The sequence below is a fragment of the Phyllobates terribilis genome, unplaced genomic scaffold (assembly GCF_046119375.1).
Source record: "Phyllobates terribilis strain yellow unplaced genomic scaffold, ASM4611937v1 Scaffold_5__5_contigs__length_657084704, whole genome shotgun sequence".
NCBI classification, from domain to species: domain Eukaryota; kingdom Metazoa; phylum Chordata; class Amphibia; order Anura; family Dendrobatidae; genus Phyllobates; species Phyllobates terribilis.
Window position 1 is genome coordinate 353,427,223 of NW_027362765.1, and position 17,084 is coordinate 353,444,306.

A 17,084-nucleotide genomic window follows, 5' to 3' on the forward strand; every position below is an offset into this window, starting at 1 on the left:
CTTCAGACGCGTCAACTTCTACAATGAATGGCTGAGTGACTTCAGGCTGCATGAGAATTGTCGCAGGTGCAAAACATTTCTTTAAGGTATTGAATGCCTCACTGGTCGGACTGGACCATTTAGAAAAGTCCGTCCCTTTCCTGGTCATATCTGTCAGAGGTTTGGTCACTAACAAAAACGTTTTTTGATGAACTTATGGTAGTAATTGGTGAAACCTAAAAACTTTTGTAAAGCCTTTAAGTCCTCAGGACGATCCCAGTCCAGTACCGCCCGGACTTTCGCCGGATCCATGCAAAAACTGGTGGACGATAAGTAATAACCCAGAAAAGGGATCTGAACCGAGAACATACATTTCTCTGGTTTGACAAATAATTTATTGTCTAAGTATCTGTAGGACGTGCCTGACATGTACCCAGGGCCGCCATCAGGACATTACTGCCCTTACTGCTGTACGGGGCCCGGTGAGTGCTTCTGCTCACCGGGCCCCGGGGTATCGTGTGCCTGAGTGCCGCCGCCGTTGTCAGCGTATGTCTCATCTGCACAGGAAGCCTTGGAGCTGCACAGCCGTCAAAACTGAACAGCCCGGCAGCTCCAAGGTAGCCTCTCCTCTCCTTCAGTGACACGGTGGAGACTGCGTGTATGCAATGACGTCGTGGGTACTCGCTGGCATCAAGGGTGCTGCCAGTCCAGAAGTGGAGCTGCAGGGATCGTGTAAAAGGGTAAGTACGAAAACTTTATTTTTTTTAATAGTATTAAATGGTCTTGGGGGACGGCACATGATGAACTGGGAGTGGGTGGTGGGGAGAGCTAATGATGAACAGGGAGTGGGGGGGTGGGGAGAGCTAATGATGAACTGGGAGTGGGGAGAGCTAATGGTGAACTGGGGGTGGGGAGAGCTAATGATGAACTGGGAGTGGGGGGTGGGGAGAGCTAATGATGAACAGGGAGTGGGGGGGTGGAGAGAGCTAATGATGAACTGGGAGTGGGGGGTGGGGAGAGCTAATGATGAACTGGGAGTGGGGAGAGCTAATGATGAACTGGGAGTGGGGAGAGCTAATGGTGAACTGGGGGTGGGGAGAACTAATGATGAACTGGGGGTGGTGAGAGCTAATGATGAACTGGGAGTGGGGGGTGGGGAGAGCTAATGATGAACTGGGAGTGGGGGGGTGGGGAGAGCTAATGATGAACTGGGAGTGGGGGGGTGGGGAGAGCTAATGATGAACTGGGAGTGGGGAGAGCTAATGATGAACTGGGAGTGGGGAGAGCTAATGATGAACTGGGAGTGGGGAGAGCTAATGGTGAACTGGGAGTGGGGGGTGGTGAGAGCTAATGATGAACTGGGAGTGGGGGGTGGGGAGAGCTAATGATGAACTGGGAGTGGGGGGGTGGGGAGAGCTAATGATGAACTGGGAGTGGGGGGGTGGGGAGAGCTAATGATGAACTGGGAGTGGGGAGAGCTAATGATGAACTGGGAGTGGGGAGAGCTAATGGTGAACTGGGAGTGGTGGGTGGGGAGAGCTAATGATGAACTGGGAGTGGGGGGTGGGGAGAGCTAATGATGAACTGGGAGTGGGGGGTGGGGAGAGCTAATGATGAACTGGGAGTGGGGGGTGGGAAGAGCTAATGATGAACTTGGAGTGGTGTGTGGGGAGAGCTAATGGTGAACTGGGAGTGGGGGGTGGGGAGAGCTAATGGTGAACTGGGAGTGGGGGTGGGGAGAGCTAATGATGAACTGGGAGTGCGGGTGGGGAGAGCTAATGAACTGGGAGTGGGGGGTGGGAGAGCTAATGATGAACTGGGAGTGGGGGGTGGGAGAGCTAATGATGAACTGGGAGTGGTGGGTGGGGAGAGCTAATGATGAACTGGGAGTGGTGGGTGGGGAGAGCTAATGATGAACTGGGAGTGGGGGTGGGGAGAGCTAAGGATGAACTGGGAGTGGGGGGTGGGGAGAGCTAAGGATGAACTGGGAGTGGGGGGTGGGGAGAGCTAAGGATGAACTGGGAGTGGGGGGTGGGGAGAGCTAAGGATGAACTGGGAGTGGGGATGGGGAGAGCTAATGATGAGCTGGGAGTGGGGAGAGCTAATGATGAACTGGGAGTGGGGGGTGGGAGAGCTAATGATGAACTTTGAGTGGGGGGTGGGAGAGCACATGATGAATTGGGGGTGAGGAGAGCTTATGAGGAACTGGGAGTGGTGGGTGGGGAGAGCTTATGAGGAACTGGGAGTGGTGGGTGGGGAGAGCTTATGAGGAACTGGGAGTGGTGGGTGGGAGAGCACATGATGAATTGGAGGTGAGGAGAGCTTATGAGGAACTGGGAGTGGTGGGTGGGGAGAGCTTATGAGGAACTGGGAGTGGTGGGTGGGGAGAGCTTATGAGGAACTGGGAGTGGTGGGTGGGGAGAGCTAATGAGGAACTGGGAGTGGTGGGTGGGGAGAGCTAATGAGGAACTGGGAGTGGTGGGTGGGGAGAGCTAATGAGGAACTGGGAGTGGTGGGTGGGGAGAGCTAATGAGGAACTGGGAGTGGTGGGTGGGGAGAGCTAATGATGAACTGGGAGTGGGGGGTGGGGAGAGCTAATGATGAACTGGGAGTGGGGGGTGGGGAGAGCTAATGATGAACTGGGAGTGGGGGGTGGGGAGAGCTAATGATGAACTGGGAGTGGGGGGTGGGAGAGCACATGATGAATTGGGGGTGGGGAGAGCTTATGAGGAACTGGGAGTGGTGGGTGGGGAGAGCTTATGAGGAACTGGGAGTGGTGGGTGGGGAGAGCTTATGAGGAACTGGGAGTGGTGGGTGGGGAGAGCTTATGAGGAACTGGGAGTGGGGGGTGGGGAGAGCTTATGAGGAACTGGGAGTGGGGGGTGGGGAGAGCTAATGATGAACTGGGAGTGGTGGGTGGGGAAAGATACTGATGAACTGGGAGCAGGGGGTGGGGAGAGCACATGATTAACTGGGATACACTATATAGGCGAATAAATTAATATTCCATCAAGATAGATCACAACAAACCCGCCTGCAAGGTGACTTAAAATGTCATTAACAAAGTGCTGAAAGATGGTGGGAGCATTAGTCAACCCAAAAGGCATCACAAGGTTTTCACAGTGACCCTCAGGTGTATTAAAGGCTGTTTTCCACTCATCCCCCTCCTTTACACGAATGACATTATAAGCCCCCCTGAGATCTAGTTTAGAAAACAATGTGGCTCCCACAATCTGATGAAAGATATCCAGAATGAGAGGGGGCGGGTAAGGATCCCAGACCGTGATCCGATTAAATTCGCGGAAATCTAGACAGGGCCGTAACCTCCATCTTTTTTCTTAAGGAAAAACCCTGCAGCAACGGGAGATGATGAAGGTCTGATATGCCCCTTTGCCAGACACTCTGCGATATAGTCCTTCATGATATTATAAAGTCAGCTCTTAGGCAGCTTGGCCCCAGGAACGAGATTAATGGCGCAGTCATAAGGACGATGTGGAGGACGTTCTTGACTCCCCTGATCTGAAAACACATCCCCTAAATCAGACAGGTATTCCAGCAGAAATTGGGTATGCACCCTGGCTAGCCGGGTGCCCAAGCCATGTCCTTGACAATACTCGCTCCACATTAGCACCTCTCGAGTCTGCCAGTCCACTACGGGATTATGCAGCATAAGCCATGGTACTCCGAGTAAGCCCTATAGTACATAACAATCGATTAATTCAGAGTGCATGGCTCCTACCTGCAGATGCATCCCTCGGACGACCGGAGTAAGATACCCCTGGCTCAAGGATGCAGAATCAATGGTGATTATGGGTATAGGTCTGGATAGTTTATGTGGCTGGAGACCCTGGTCTTGGACAAACCAGGTGTCAATCAGATTAAACCCCGCTCCACTGTTCAGAAACGCTGGAAAAAAAACTCACTTCTGCCAAAATGGATCTCGGCTGGTAAAAAAAAATTGTGACCTGTCCACAGAGGAAATATGTACACCCGGGTTGCTAACCTCCCTGCAACCCGGGCTCCTTAGTTTTCCAGAGGCTGATTGTGGTTTGGTATGGAAAGACAAAGTACCCACAAAAAGACCCTTCCCACCACAGAAAAAGCATACTCCCCCTTTATGCCGAACTACAGGAGGACCGATAAAACGAGTCGTCCCCCCCAACTGTATGGGTTCCTCGGGTGACTGAGCCCTAGGTTCCCTTGACCCCAGGCGCCCTGAAAGTTGGAGTGTCTCAATGTGTCTGACGAAGGTGGCGGTCCACAAGGATAGCCAGAGACATGGCCGCCTCCAGAGAAACCGGTGTCCCATGCAGAGCTGAGGCTTCCTTTACCTTCACAGAAAACCCCTTACAGAACAGACTACGGAGCGCAGGGTCATTCCACTTAGTATCCGTGGACCCCCTACGGAAAGATGACGTAGTGTAGATTCGGCCAGAGAGAAGAGGTCGGGGTCATCGTATATAAGACCCAGAGCCTGAAAAAATTCCTCAACAGACCAAAGCGACAGAGTCAGATGGGAGAGAAAATGCCCAGTCTTGGGGTCACCCTTAAGGCGCGAAATTATGATCCCCACCCATTGCTCCTCGGTAGCTGAGGAGTGAGGACGTAATCCAAAATAGAGTTTACAAGCCTTCCTGAAAACAACAAACTTGTCTCATGCCCCCCCCCACTCCCCACAAAACCTGTCCGGTAGAGCAATCTTGGGCTCCACCAGGGGTTGCTTGAGAACCTTGGGCCCTAAACCTGAGGTGTTAGGGTGCTGCAAAACAGCGGTGCATGAGTCTGCCACCTCCAGACCAGAGCAGCCACCAGATCCATAATGGATCAAAAATGGTATGAGCCAGTGTTAATGTCACGTTGGTGTTAGGACTATGAGCGCTAACCAGGTCCCTAGAACTAGAGGCGCCCTTGTCTATCCCTGTCCCCCGGATTACTCCTGAAGGTGAAGACGCCGGGTTCACATGTTCTGCTATGCTCCTATATCAACCCTTATCTGTCCCCTCCCCCACCAAGGGTAGTGGGAAGCGGAAGAGTATAGGAATACACTAACCAGACAAAACTGGGAAGATGGTTATGGATAAATGAAAATACCAACCATACAAAATACACCAAACAACACAGTGGGACACATGGGACTTAAAGGAAGGAGAAACAAAATAGGAGAGGATGAGGATGTGCGCACAGACAAAACTCCAAGCAACAATCTCTTGACATATCTCCAAAACCCAAACTCCAATCACGAACTACACCTCCAAATTCAGAACCAGGCAGTAAAAACTAACACAAACTACACCTCCAACTCCAGAACCAGGCAGTAAGAACTAACACTGGCAATCCCTAAGTGAGAGGTGAGAAAATATTGCAGAGGGGAGTGGCCAACACTGAACAGCTGAGACAATTCAGGATAGAGAGCTTCAGGAGCTTTAACTGAACAGATTAACCCTTGCACTGCCAGCAAAGAAAAAAACTGCACTGTTTAATAAGATAGTGATGTACTTCTAACCAGTGAAGGAGTTTGTGAAACCAGACACGGCGGTCTTCTGGCTCCTCTCTGCCGGAGTATCCCCGTGACAATGACCACACGATGGGTGAGAAAGTGAAGGACAACCTCAGGACGACCATCGGATGGGTTTGAAAGCAGAGAAGAACCTCAGCACGGGTGTGTAAGGATCAGGGAGCTGTCTATCAATTTATTTACACCTATGAATAAGCCAGAAAATAGGGAACACAAAGTGTAACATTTATCAGCAATAAGCGCCACTTCTACCCCCGATACCTGAAGCTTTTATCGTTTCTGGCCTAATGAAGTCGAGGTGCAAAAGTTGAGTCCCCCAGGATCCCCTGAGGTTTTACAAAACATTTACTAAAATATTTTTTATAAAAATCAAAACTAAAATGTAAATCACTCACAAGCAATGGGGGTCCGACATCAGAACACTGCATTACAGAACCTACATCACTGCCCCTGATCACTAAGTACGGTAGTTCAGTAGCTTTCTGATAGACTTTAGGGAGATTTACTTCTCACAGCTGAGGCTTTGTTACAATTGTTTCCAGACCAGACAATCCTCCTGTGATATACCACCAGGACTCCAGGATGTGCTTCACACATAGGTGAGAACCGCAAAGCAGAGGATTGTGGGAGGCCACAGTGACAATCACAAGATGTATCCACAATTTATACCGAACTCGGGGATTATATTCAGTGCTGATGCTGCACCGGGGGTCTATGGGGGGTCTTTTAGCATCACTAATCATGTATTGAGTATTGCTCATCCACCTTCAGGGAGTGCAGGCCATCTGTCAGGAGAGAGTTCCGGTAGTTGCAATGTATCAGGTGCGTTGTCGTACACTTTAAAGGGAAAGTTTCCTGATAGATAATAGAAAGATAATAGATATATAGATCATAGAGAATAGATAGATATATAGATAATAGATAGATGATAGATAATAGAGAGATGATAGATAATAGAGAGATGATAGATAGATAATAGATAGATAATAGATAGATAATAGATAGATGATAGATAGATGATAGATAGATGATAGATAGATAATAGATAGATGATAGATGATAGATAGATGATAGATAGATGATAGATGATAGATAGATAATAGATAGATAGATGATAGATAGATAATAGATAGATAATAGATGATAGATAATAGATAGATGATAGATAACAGAGAATAGATGGATGATAGATAATAGATACTAGATAGATATATGTATAGATAATAGATAGATTTGTAATTGTACATTTGACTATATTTAAAACAAATTCTCATAAAAGTCTGATATTTTCTGTTCTGTGGAGATAAGTTCTCCGCAGTTGTTTCATTATCATCACAGACAGGCCACATGTCATCTGTGCATAGATAACAAAGAATGCACCATTCACAAGTGAAGTCACAGCTCACCCCCTCCCTGCACAGTGACCTCTGCACAGATCATAGACCAAGCCCAAAACTCTCCTATAGAAGTCTATGAACGTCTCCAGTCTATTGAAGTCTACGGTCCATGCAATCTGTAACCAATCCTGAAATTAAATTTAGGGTTCACTCACACTTCAGGATCAGTAATGTAATGTATGTACACAGTGACTGCACCAGCAGAATAGTGAGTGCAGCTCTGGAGTATAATACAGGAGGTAACTCAGGATCAGTAATGTAATGTATGTACACAGTGACTGCACCAGCAGAATAGTGAGTGCAGCTCTGGAGTATAATACAGGATGTAACTCAGGATCAGTAATGTAGTGTATGTACACAGTGACTGCCCCAGCAGAATAGTGAGTGCAGCTCTGGAGTATAATACAGGATATAACTCAGGATCAGTAATGTAATGTATGTACACAGTGACTGCACCAGCAGAATAGTGAGTGCAGCTCTGGAGTATAATACAGGATGTAACTCAGGATCAGTAATGTAATGTATGTACACAGTGACTGCACCAGCAGAATAGTGAGTGCAGCTCTGGGGTATAATACAGGATGTAACTCAGGATCACTAATGTAATGTATGTACACAGTGACTGCACCAGCAGAATAGTGAGTGCAGCTCTGGAGTGTAATACAGGATGTAACTCAGGATCAGTAATGTAATGTATGTACACAGTGACTGCACCAGCAGAATAGTGAGTGCAGCTCTGGAGTATAATACAGGAGGTAACTCAGGATCAGTAATGTAATGTATGTACACAGTGACTGCACCAGCAGAATAGTGAGTGCAGCTCTGGGGTATAATACAGGATGTAACTCAGGATCAGTAATGTAATGTATGTACACAGTGACTGCACCAACAGAATAGTGTGTGCAGCTCTGGAGTATAATACAGGATGTAACTCAGGATCAGTAATGTAATGTATGTACACAGTGACTGCACCAGCAGAATAGTGAGTGCAGCTCTGGAGTATAATACAGGATGTAACTCAGGATCAATAATGTAATGTATGTACACAGTGACTGCACCAGCAGAATAGTGAGTGCAGCTCTGGAGTATAATACAGGATGTAACTCAGGATCAGTAATGTAATGTATATACACAGTGACTGCACCAGCAGAATAGTGAGTGCAGCTCTGGAGTATAATACAGGATGTAACTCAGGATTAGTAATGTAATGTATGTACACAGTGACTGCACCAGCAGAATAGTGAGTGCAGCTCTGGAGTATAATACAGGATGTAACTCAGGATCAGTAATGTAATGTATGTACACAGTGACTGTACCAGCAGAATAGTGAGTGCAGCTCTGGAGTATAATACAGGAGGTAACTCAGGATCAGTAATGTAATGTATGTACACAGTGACTCCACCAGCAGAATAGTGAGTGCAGCTCTGGGGTATAATACAGGATGTAACTCAGGATCAGTAATGTAATGCATGTACACAGAGACTGCACCAGCAGAATAGTGAGTGCAGCTCTGGAGTATAATGCAGGATGTAACTCAGGATCAGTAATGTAATGTATGTACACAGTGAGTGCACCAGCAGAATAGTGAGTGCAGCTCTGGAGTATAATACAGGATGTAACTCAGGATCAGTAATGTAATGTATGTACACAGTGAGTGCACCAGCAGAATAGTGAGTGCAGCTCTGGAGTATAATACAAGAGGTAACTCAGGATCAGTAATGTAATGTATGTACACAGTGACTGCACCAGCAGAATAGGGAGTGCAGCTCTGGAGTATAATACAGGATGTAACTCAGGATCAGTAATGTAATGTATGTACACAGTGACTGCACCAGCAGAATAGTGAGTGCAGCTCTGGAGTATAATACAGGATGTAACTCAGGATCAGTAATGTAATGTATGTACACAGTGACTGCACCAGCAGAATAGTGAGTGCAGCTCTGGAGTATAATACAGGAGGTAACGCAGGATCAGTAATGTATGTACACAGTGACTGCACCAGCAGAATAGTGAGTGCAGCTCTGGAGTATAATACAGGAGGTAACTCAGGATCAGTAATGTAATGTATGTACACAGTAACTGCACCAGCAGAATAGTGAATGCAGCTCTGGAGTATAATACAGGAGGTAACTCAGGATCAGTAATGTAATGTATGTACACAGTGACTGCACCAGCAAAATAGTGAGTGCAGCTCTGGAGTATAATACAGGATGTAACTCAGGATCAGTAATGTAATGTATGTACACAGTGACTGCACCAGCAGAATAGTGAGTGCAGCTCTGGAGTATAATACAGGAGGTAACTCAGGATCAGTAATGTAATGTATGTACACAGTGACTGCACCAGCAGAATAGTGAGTGCAGCTCTGGAGTATAATACAGGATGTAACTCAGGATCAGTAATGTAATGTATGTACACAGTGACTGCACCAGCAGAATAGTGAGTGCAGCTCTGGAGTATAATACAGGATGTAACTCAGGATCAGTAATGTAATGTATGTACACAGTGACTGCACCAGCAGAATAGTGAGTGCAGCTCTGGAGTATAATACAGGATGTAACTCAGGATCAGTGATGTAATGTATGTACACAGTGAGTGCACCAGCAGAATAGTGAGTGCAGCTCTGGAGTATAATACAAGAGGTAACTCAGGATCAGTAATGTAATGTATGTACACAGTGACTGCACCAGCAGAATAGTGAGTGCAGCTCTGGAGTATAATACAAGAGGTAACTCAGGATCAGTAATGTAATGTATGTACACAGTGACTGCACCAGCAGAATAGTGAGTGCAGCTCTGGAGTATAATACAGGAGGTAACGCAGGATCAGTAATGTATGTACACAGTGACTGCACCAGCAGAATAGTGAGTGCAGCTCTGGAGTATAATACAGGAGGTAACTCAGGATCAGTAATGTAATGTATGTACACAGTAACTGCACCAGCAGAATAGTGAGTGCAGCTCTGGAGTATAATACAGGAGGTAACTCAGGATCAGTAATGTAATGTATGTACACAGTGACTGCACCAGCAAAATAGTGAGTGCAGCTCTGGAGTATAATACAGGATGTAACTCAGGATCAGTAATGTAATGTATGTACACAGTGACTGCACCAGCAGAATAGTGAGTGCAGCTCTGGAGTATAATACAGGAGGTAACTCAGGATCAGTAATGTAATGTATGTACACAGTGACTGCACCAGCAGAATAGTGAGTGCAGCTCTGGAGTATAATACAGGATGTAACTCAGGATCAGTAATGTAATGTATGTACACAGAGACTGCACCAGTAGAATAGTGAGTGCAGCTCTGGAGTATAGTACAGGAGGTAACTCAGGATCAGTAATATAATGTATGTACACAGTGATTGCACCAGCAGAATAGTGAGTGCAGCTCTGGAGTATAATACAGGAGGTAACTCAGGATCAGTAATGTAATGTATGTACACAGTGACTGCACCAGCAGAATAGTGAGTGCAGCTCTGGAGTACAATACAGGATGTAACTCAGGATCAGTGATGTAATGTATGTACACAGTGACTGCACCAGCAGAATAGTGAGTGCTGCTCTGGAGTATAATACAGGATGTAACTCAGGATCAGTAATGTAATGTATGTACACAGTAACTGCACCAGCAGAATAGTGAGTGCAGCTCTGGAGTATAATACAGGAGGTAACTCAGGATCAGTAATGTAATGTATGTACACAGTGACTGCACCAGCAGAATAGTGAGTGCAGCTCTGGAGTATAATACAGGAGGTAACTCAGGATCAGTAATGTAATGTATGTACACAGTGACTGCACCAGCAAAATAGTGAGTGCAGCTCTGGAGTATAATACAGGATGCAACTCAGGATCAGTAATGTAATGTATGTACACAGTGACTGCACCAGCAGAATAGTGAGTGCAGCTCTGGAGTATAATACAGGAGGTAACTCAGGATCAGTAATGTAATGTATGTACACAGTGACTGCACCAGCAAAATAGTGAGTGCAGCTCTGGAGTATAATACAGGATGTAACTCAGGATCAGTAATGTAATGTATGTACACAGTGACTGCACCAGCAGAATAGTGAGTGCAGCTCTGGAGTATAATACAGGAGGTAACTCAGGATCAGTAATGTAATGTATGTACACAGTGACTGCACCAGCAGAATAGTGAGTGCAGCTCTGGAGTATAATACAGGATGTAACTCAGGATCAGTAATGTAATGTATGTACACAGTGACTGCACCAGCAGAATAGTGAGTGCAGCTCTGGAGTATAATACAGGATGTAACTCAGGATCAGTAATGTAATGTATGTACACAGTGAGTGCACCAGCAGAATAGTGAGTGCAGCTCTGGAGTATAATACAAGAGGTAACTCAGGATCAGTAATGTAATGTACGTACACAGTGACTGCACCAGCAGAATAGTGAGTGCAGCTCTGGAGTATAATACAAGAGGTAACTCAGGATCAGTAATGTAATGTATGTACACAGTGACTGCACCAGCAGAATAGTGAGTGCAGCTCTGGAGTATAATACAGGAGGTAACGCAGGATCAGTAATGTATGTAGACAGTGACTGCACCAGCAGAATAGTGAGTGCAGCTCTGGAGTATAATACAGGAGGTAACTCAGGATCAGTAATGTAATGTATGTACACAGTGACTCCACCAGCAGAATAGTGAGTGCAGCTCTGGAGTATAATACAGGATGTAACTCAGGATCAGTAATGTAATGTATGTACACAGTGATTGCACCAGCCGAATAGTGAGTGCAGCTCTGGAGTATAATACAGGATGTAACTCAGGATCAGTAATGTAATGTATGTACACAGTGACTGCACCAGCAGAATAGTGAGTGCAGCTCTGGAGTACAATACAGGATGTAACTCAGGATCAGTGATGTAATGTATGTACACAGTGACTGCACCAGCAGAATAGTGAGTGCTGCTCTGGAGTATAATACAGGATGTAACTCAGGATCAGTAATGTAATGTATGTACACAGTAACTGCACCAGCAGAATAGTGAGTGCAGCTCTGGAGTATAATACAGGAGGTAACTCAGGATCAGTAATGTAATGTATGTACACAGTGACTGCACCAGCAGAATAGTGAGTGCAGCTCTGGAGTATAATACAGGATGCAACTCAGGATCAGTAATGTAATGTATGTACACAGTGACTGCAGCTCTGGAGTATAATACAGGAGGTAACTCAGGATCAGTAATGTAATGTGTGTACACAGTGACTGCACCAGCAGAATAGTGAGTGCAGCTCTGGAGTATAATACAGGAGGTAACTCAGGATCAGTAATGTAATGTGTGTACACAGTGACTGCACCAGCAGAATAGTGAGTGCAGCTCTGGAGTATAATACAGGATGTAACTCAGGATCAGTAATGTAATGTATGTACACAGTGACTGCATCAGCAGAATAGTGAGTGCAGCTCTGGAGTATAATACAGGATGTAACTCAGGATCAATAATGTAATGTATGTACACAGTGACTGCAAGAGCTGAATAGTGAGTGCAGCTCTGGAGTATAATACAGGAGGTAACTCAGGATCAGTAATATAATGTATGTACACAGTGACTGCACCAGCAGAATAGTGAGTGCAGCTCTGGAGTATAATACAAGAGGTAACTCAGGATCAGTAATGTAATGTACGTACACAGTGACTGCACCAGCAGAATAGTGAGTGCAGCTCTGGAGTATAATACAAGAGGTAACTCAGGATCAGTAATGTAATGTATGTACACAGTGACTGCACCAGCAGAATAGTGAGTGCAGCTCTGGAGTATAATACAGGAGGTAACGCAGGATCAGTAATGTATGTACACAGTGACTGCACCAGCAGAATAGTGAGTGCAGCTCTGGAGTACAATACAGGATGTAACTCAGGATCAGTGATGTAATGTATGTACACAGTGACTGCACCAGCAGAATAGTGAGTGCTGCTCTGGAGTATAATACAGGATGTAACTCAGGATCAGTAATGTAATGTATGTACACAGTAACTGCACCAGCAGAATAGTGAGTGCAGCTCTGGAGTATAATACAGGAGGTAACTCAGGATCAGTAATGTAATGTATGTACACAGTGACTGCACCAGCAGAATAGTGAGTGCAGCTCTGGAGTATAATACAGGATGCAACTCAGGATCAGTAATGTAATGTATGTACACAGTGACTGCAGCTCTGGAGTATAATACAGGAGGTAACTCAGGATCAGTAATGTAATGTGTGTACACAGTGACTGCACCAGCAGAATAGTGAGTGCAGCTCTGGAGTATAATACAGGAGGTAACTCAGGATCAGTAATGTAATGTGTGTACACAGTGACTGCACCAGCAGAATAGTGAGTGCAGCTCTGGAGTATAATACAGGATGTAACTCAGGATCAGTAATGTAATGTATGTACACAGTGACTGCATCAGCAGAATAGTGAGTGCAGCTCTGGAGTATAATACAGGATGTAACTCAGGATCAATAATGTAATGTATGTACACAGTGACTGCAAGAGCTGAATAGTGAGTGCAGCTCTGGAGTATAATACAGGAGGTAACTCAGGATCAGTAATATAATGTATGTACACAGTGACTGCACCAGCAGAATAGTGAGTGCAGCTCTGGAGTATAATACAAGAGGTAACTCAGGATCAGTAATGTAATGTACGTACACAGTGACTGCACCAGCAGAATAGTGAGTGCAGCTCTGGAGTATAATACAAGAGGTAACTCAGGATCAGTAATGTAATGTATGTACACAGTGACTGCACCAGCAGAATAGTGAGTGCAGCTCTGGAGTATAATACAGGAGGTAACGCAGGATCAGTAATGTATGTACACAGTGACTGCACCAGCAGAATAGTGAGTGCAGCTCTGGAGTACAATACAGGATGTAACTCAGGATCAGTGATGTAATGTATGTACACAGTGACTGCACCAGCAGAATAGTGAGTGCTGCTCTGGAGTATAATACAGGATGTAACTCAGGATCAGTAATGTAATGTATGTACACAGTAACTGCACCAGCAGAATAGTGAGTGCAGCTCTGGAGTATAATACAGGAGGTAACTCAGGATCAGTAATATAATGTATGTACACAGTGACTGCACCAGCAGAATAGTGAGTGCAGCTCTGGAGTATAATACAGGATGTAACTCAGGATCAGTAATGTAATGTATGTACACAGTGACTGCACCAGCAGAATAGTGAGTGCAGCTCTGGGGTATAATACAGGAGGTAACTCAGGATCAGTAATGTAATGTATGTACACGGTGACTGCACCAGCAGAATAGTGAGTGCAGCTCTGGAGTATAATACAGGATGTAACTCAGGATCAGTAATGTAATGTATGTACACAGTGACTGCACCAGCAGAATAGTGAGTGCAGCTCTGGGGTATAATACAGGAGGTAACTCAGGATCAGTAATGTAATGTATATACACAGTGATGGCACCAGCAGAATAGTGAGTGCAGCTCTGGAGTATAAAACAGGAGGTAACTTAGGATCAGTAATGTAATGTATGTACACAGTGACTGCACCAGCAGAATAGTGAGCGCAGCTCTGGAGTATAAAACAGGAGGTAACTTAGGATCAGTAATGTAATGTATGTACACAGTGACTGCACCAGCAGAATAGTGAGTGCAGCTCTGAAGTATAATACAGGATGTAACTCAGGATCAGTAATGTAATGTATGTACACAGTGACTGCACCAGCAGAATAGTGAGCGCAGCTCTGGAGTATAATACAGGAGGTAACTCAGGATCAGTAATGTAATGTATATACACAGTGATGGCACCAGCAGAATAGTGAGTGCAGCTCTGGAGTATATACAGGATGTAACGTTTGATCTGTTGATGATGAATAACCCCGCTACATGTAGGTTGTCGCTGTTCGCTATGACCAGGGTCATCGTTGGGGTCGGTTTGGCCTCGTAGGACCTGGTGAATAGTAATATATTGCGGCTGCACTTACTTGAACCTTCCTTGACAGTGGTGGCACTGTTCTCCTACCCAGCCTGGGTCACACACGCAGGTGGAGTTGACGCAGCGTCCGGAGAAGCACGGACTCTTATCGCAGGCCCGTCCCTGGGAGCTGTGAGCAAACAGCAGCAGATAGAAGAGTCCTGACCTCAGGAGAGATGCCCCCGGGCAGCCTGGGCACATGATGGCGGCTTGTAGGCTGGTCCTGTGAAGCATAGTGAACATGCCAAGTCCAAGAGTCACCGCAGCACAACGTCCCTACGTCCAGAGCATGTATGACCGGAGCGCTCCGCCAACACCAGAGCTGTGCCCGTCCAGCACCGTGCCCACCTGTCTACCTGCAGTCAGGGTGCCGCATGTACACAGGGCAGCAGTGTGTCGCCCGGGCACCTATATACAGGTTCTATAATCGGGCATCAGAGCAGGTATGCGACGGCCGCAGAGGTGGTGTCTCCAGGGCCAAATACGGTATACGCACCGGGGGATGTGGTGTATATGGCGTCTATGTCCTCACATGGGGCACTCAGGTTCCGGCGATGCCGGTGTGGTATACCGGGGTCCTGTACTACATTTGTCCATGGCGGCAGGTTCGGTGTGGGGCGAGGCTTTGTGTACACAGGTTCCGGGGGGCTCCTCTCTAGACCCCGCTGTGTCCTGGCTGATTCACGTTATGTCAGGATACTGAATGCAGGTTTGGGCTCCATGTATACTGGCATCAGGGACCGGACACCCAGGGTATATACAGCCTCCTACAGGGCTCCTCTATGTCACGACAGTCAGCAGCCTCCTACACGGCCCCTCTATGTAAGGACAGTCAGCAGCCTCCTACAGGGCCCCTCTATGTCACGACAGTCAGCAGCCTCCTACAGGGCCCCTCTATGTCACGACAGTCAGCAGCCTCCTACAGGGCCCCTCTATATCACGACTGTCAGCAGCCTCCTACAGGGCCCCTCTATGTCAGGACAGTCAGCAGCCTCCTACAGGGCCCCTCTATGTCACGACAGTCAGCAGCCTCCTACAGGGCCCCTTTATGTCAGGACAGTCAGCAGCCTCCTACAGGGCCCCTCTATGTCACGACAGTCAGCAGCCTCCTACAGGGCCCCTGTATGTCAGGACAGTCAGCAGCCTCCTACAGGGCCCCTTTATGTCTCGACAGTCAGCAGCCTCCTACAGGGCCCCTTTATGTCTCGACAGTCAGCAGCCTCCTACAGGGCCCCTCTATGTCAGGACAGTCAGCAGCCTCCTACAGGGCCCCTCTATGTCACAGTCAGCAGCCTCCTACAGAGCCCCTCTATGTCACGACAGTCAGCAGCCTCCTATAGGGCCCCTCTATGTCAGGACAGTCAGCAGCCTCCAACAGGGCCCCTCTGTCAGGACAGTCTACAGGGCCCCTCTATGTCACGACAGTCAGCAGCCTCCTACAGAGCCCCTCTATGTCAGGACAGTCAGCAGCCTCCTACAGGCTCCTCTATGTCAGGACTGTCAGCAGCCTCCTACAGAGCCCCTCTGTCAGGACAGTCTACAGGGCTCCTCTATGTCAGGACTGTCAGCAGCCTCCTACAGGCTCCTCTATGTCAGGACTGTCAGCAGCCTTCCTCCATATATCCAGGTCCTGGCTGTCAGCTCCGGATACCGGCTGCTCATAGGCTTCTTATATCGGGACAGTGTCCAGGCGTCTGTTATATCGGGACATAGGCTATGACAGGACCCGGCGGCAGAGGTCGGTGTCCGGGCTCCTCCATGTTCTCCGGCTGTGTCGTGATATCATCCTCCACAGGCTGCGGTTATGTCAGGACACGGTGCGGGCTCCGGTCCTGTCCTGATCTCCCAGAAGCTCCCGCGCCGGCCCGTCTGTGTCGTGATAGCGGCAAATGCACCGGGTGACAGCGGAGGAGGATGCTGGGCCCGGAGGATGGCGGCCCCGGTACCGGGGAGGATGATGAGCGGCTGAGAGGCTGCAGGTTCGGCCTCCTCCTCCGCCTCCTCCCGACACAAAGAGCCGAGGAGCATGTGCAGAGGCCGCGGGAGGAGGAGGCGGAGCAGCGCCGGGGACATCACCGGGTACTGCACCGACCACCGGGAGTACTGCACTGATACCACCTGGAACACCACCGGGAGTACAGCACCGACACCACCGGGAACAGCACCGGGAGTACAGCACCGACACCACCGGGAACACCACCGGGAGTACAGCACCGACACCACCGGGAGTACAGCACCGA

The 17,084-nt window shown here is 47.5% G+C and overlaps 1 protein-coding gene across 1 annotated transcript in view; it reads right to left on the reverse strand.

The window, feature by feature from the left end:
- ATRNL1 (attractin like 1) overlaps positions 1 to 16,882 on the reverse strand; it is a 1,189,422-nt gene extending 1,172,540 nt beyond the window's left edge. The window contains exon 1 of the mRNA XM_073684631.1: positions 14,855 to 16,882. Coding sequence (XP_073540732.1) covers positions 14,855 to 15,087 — 233 coding nt within the window. The 5' untranslated portion in view covers positions 15,088 to 16,882. The remainder of the gene's footprint in view (positions 1 to 14,854) is intronic.
- Between the last annotated feature and the right edge of the window lie 202 nt (positions 16,883 to 17,084).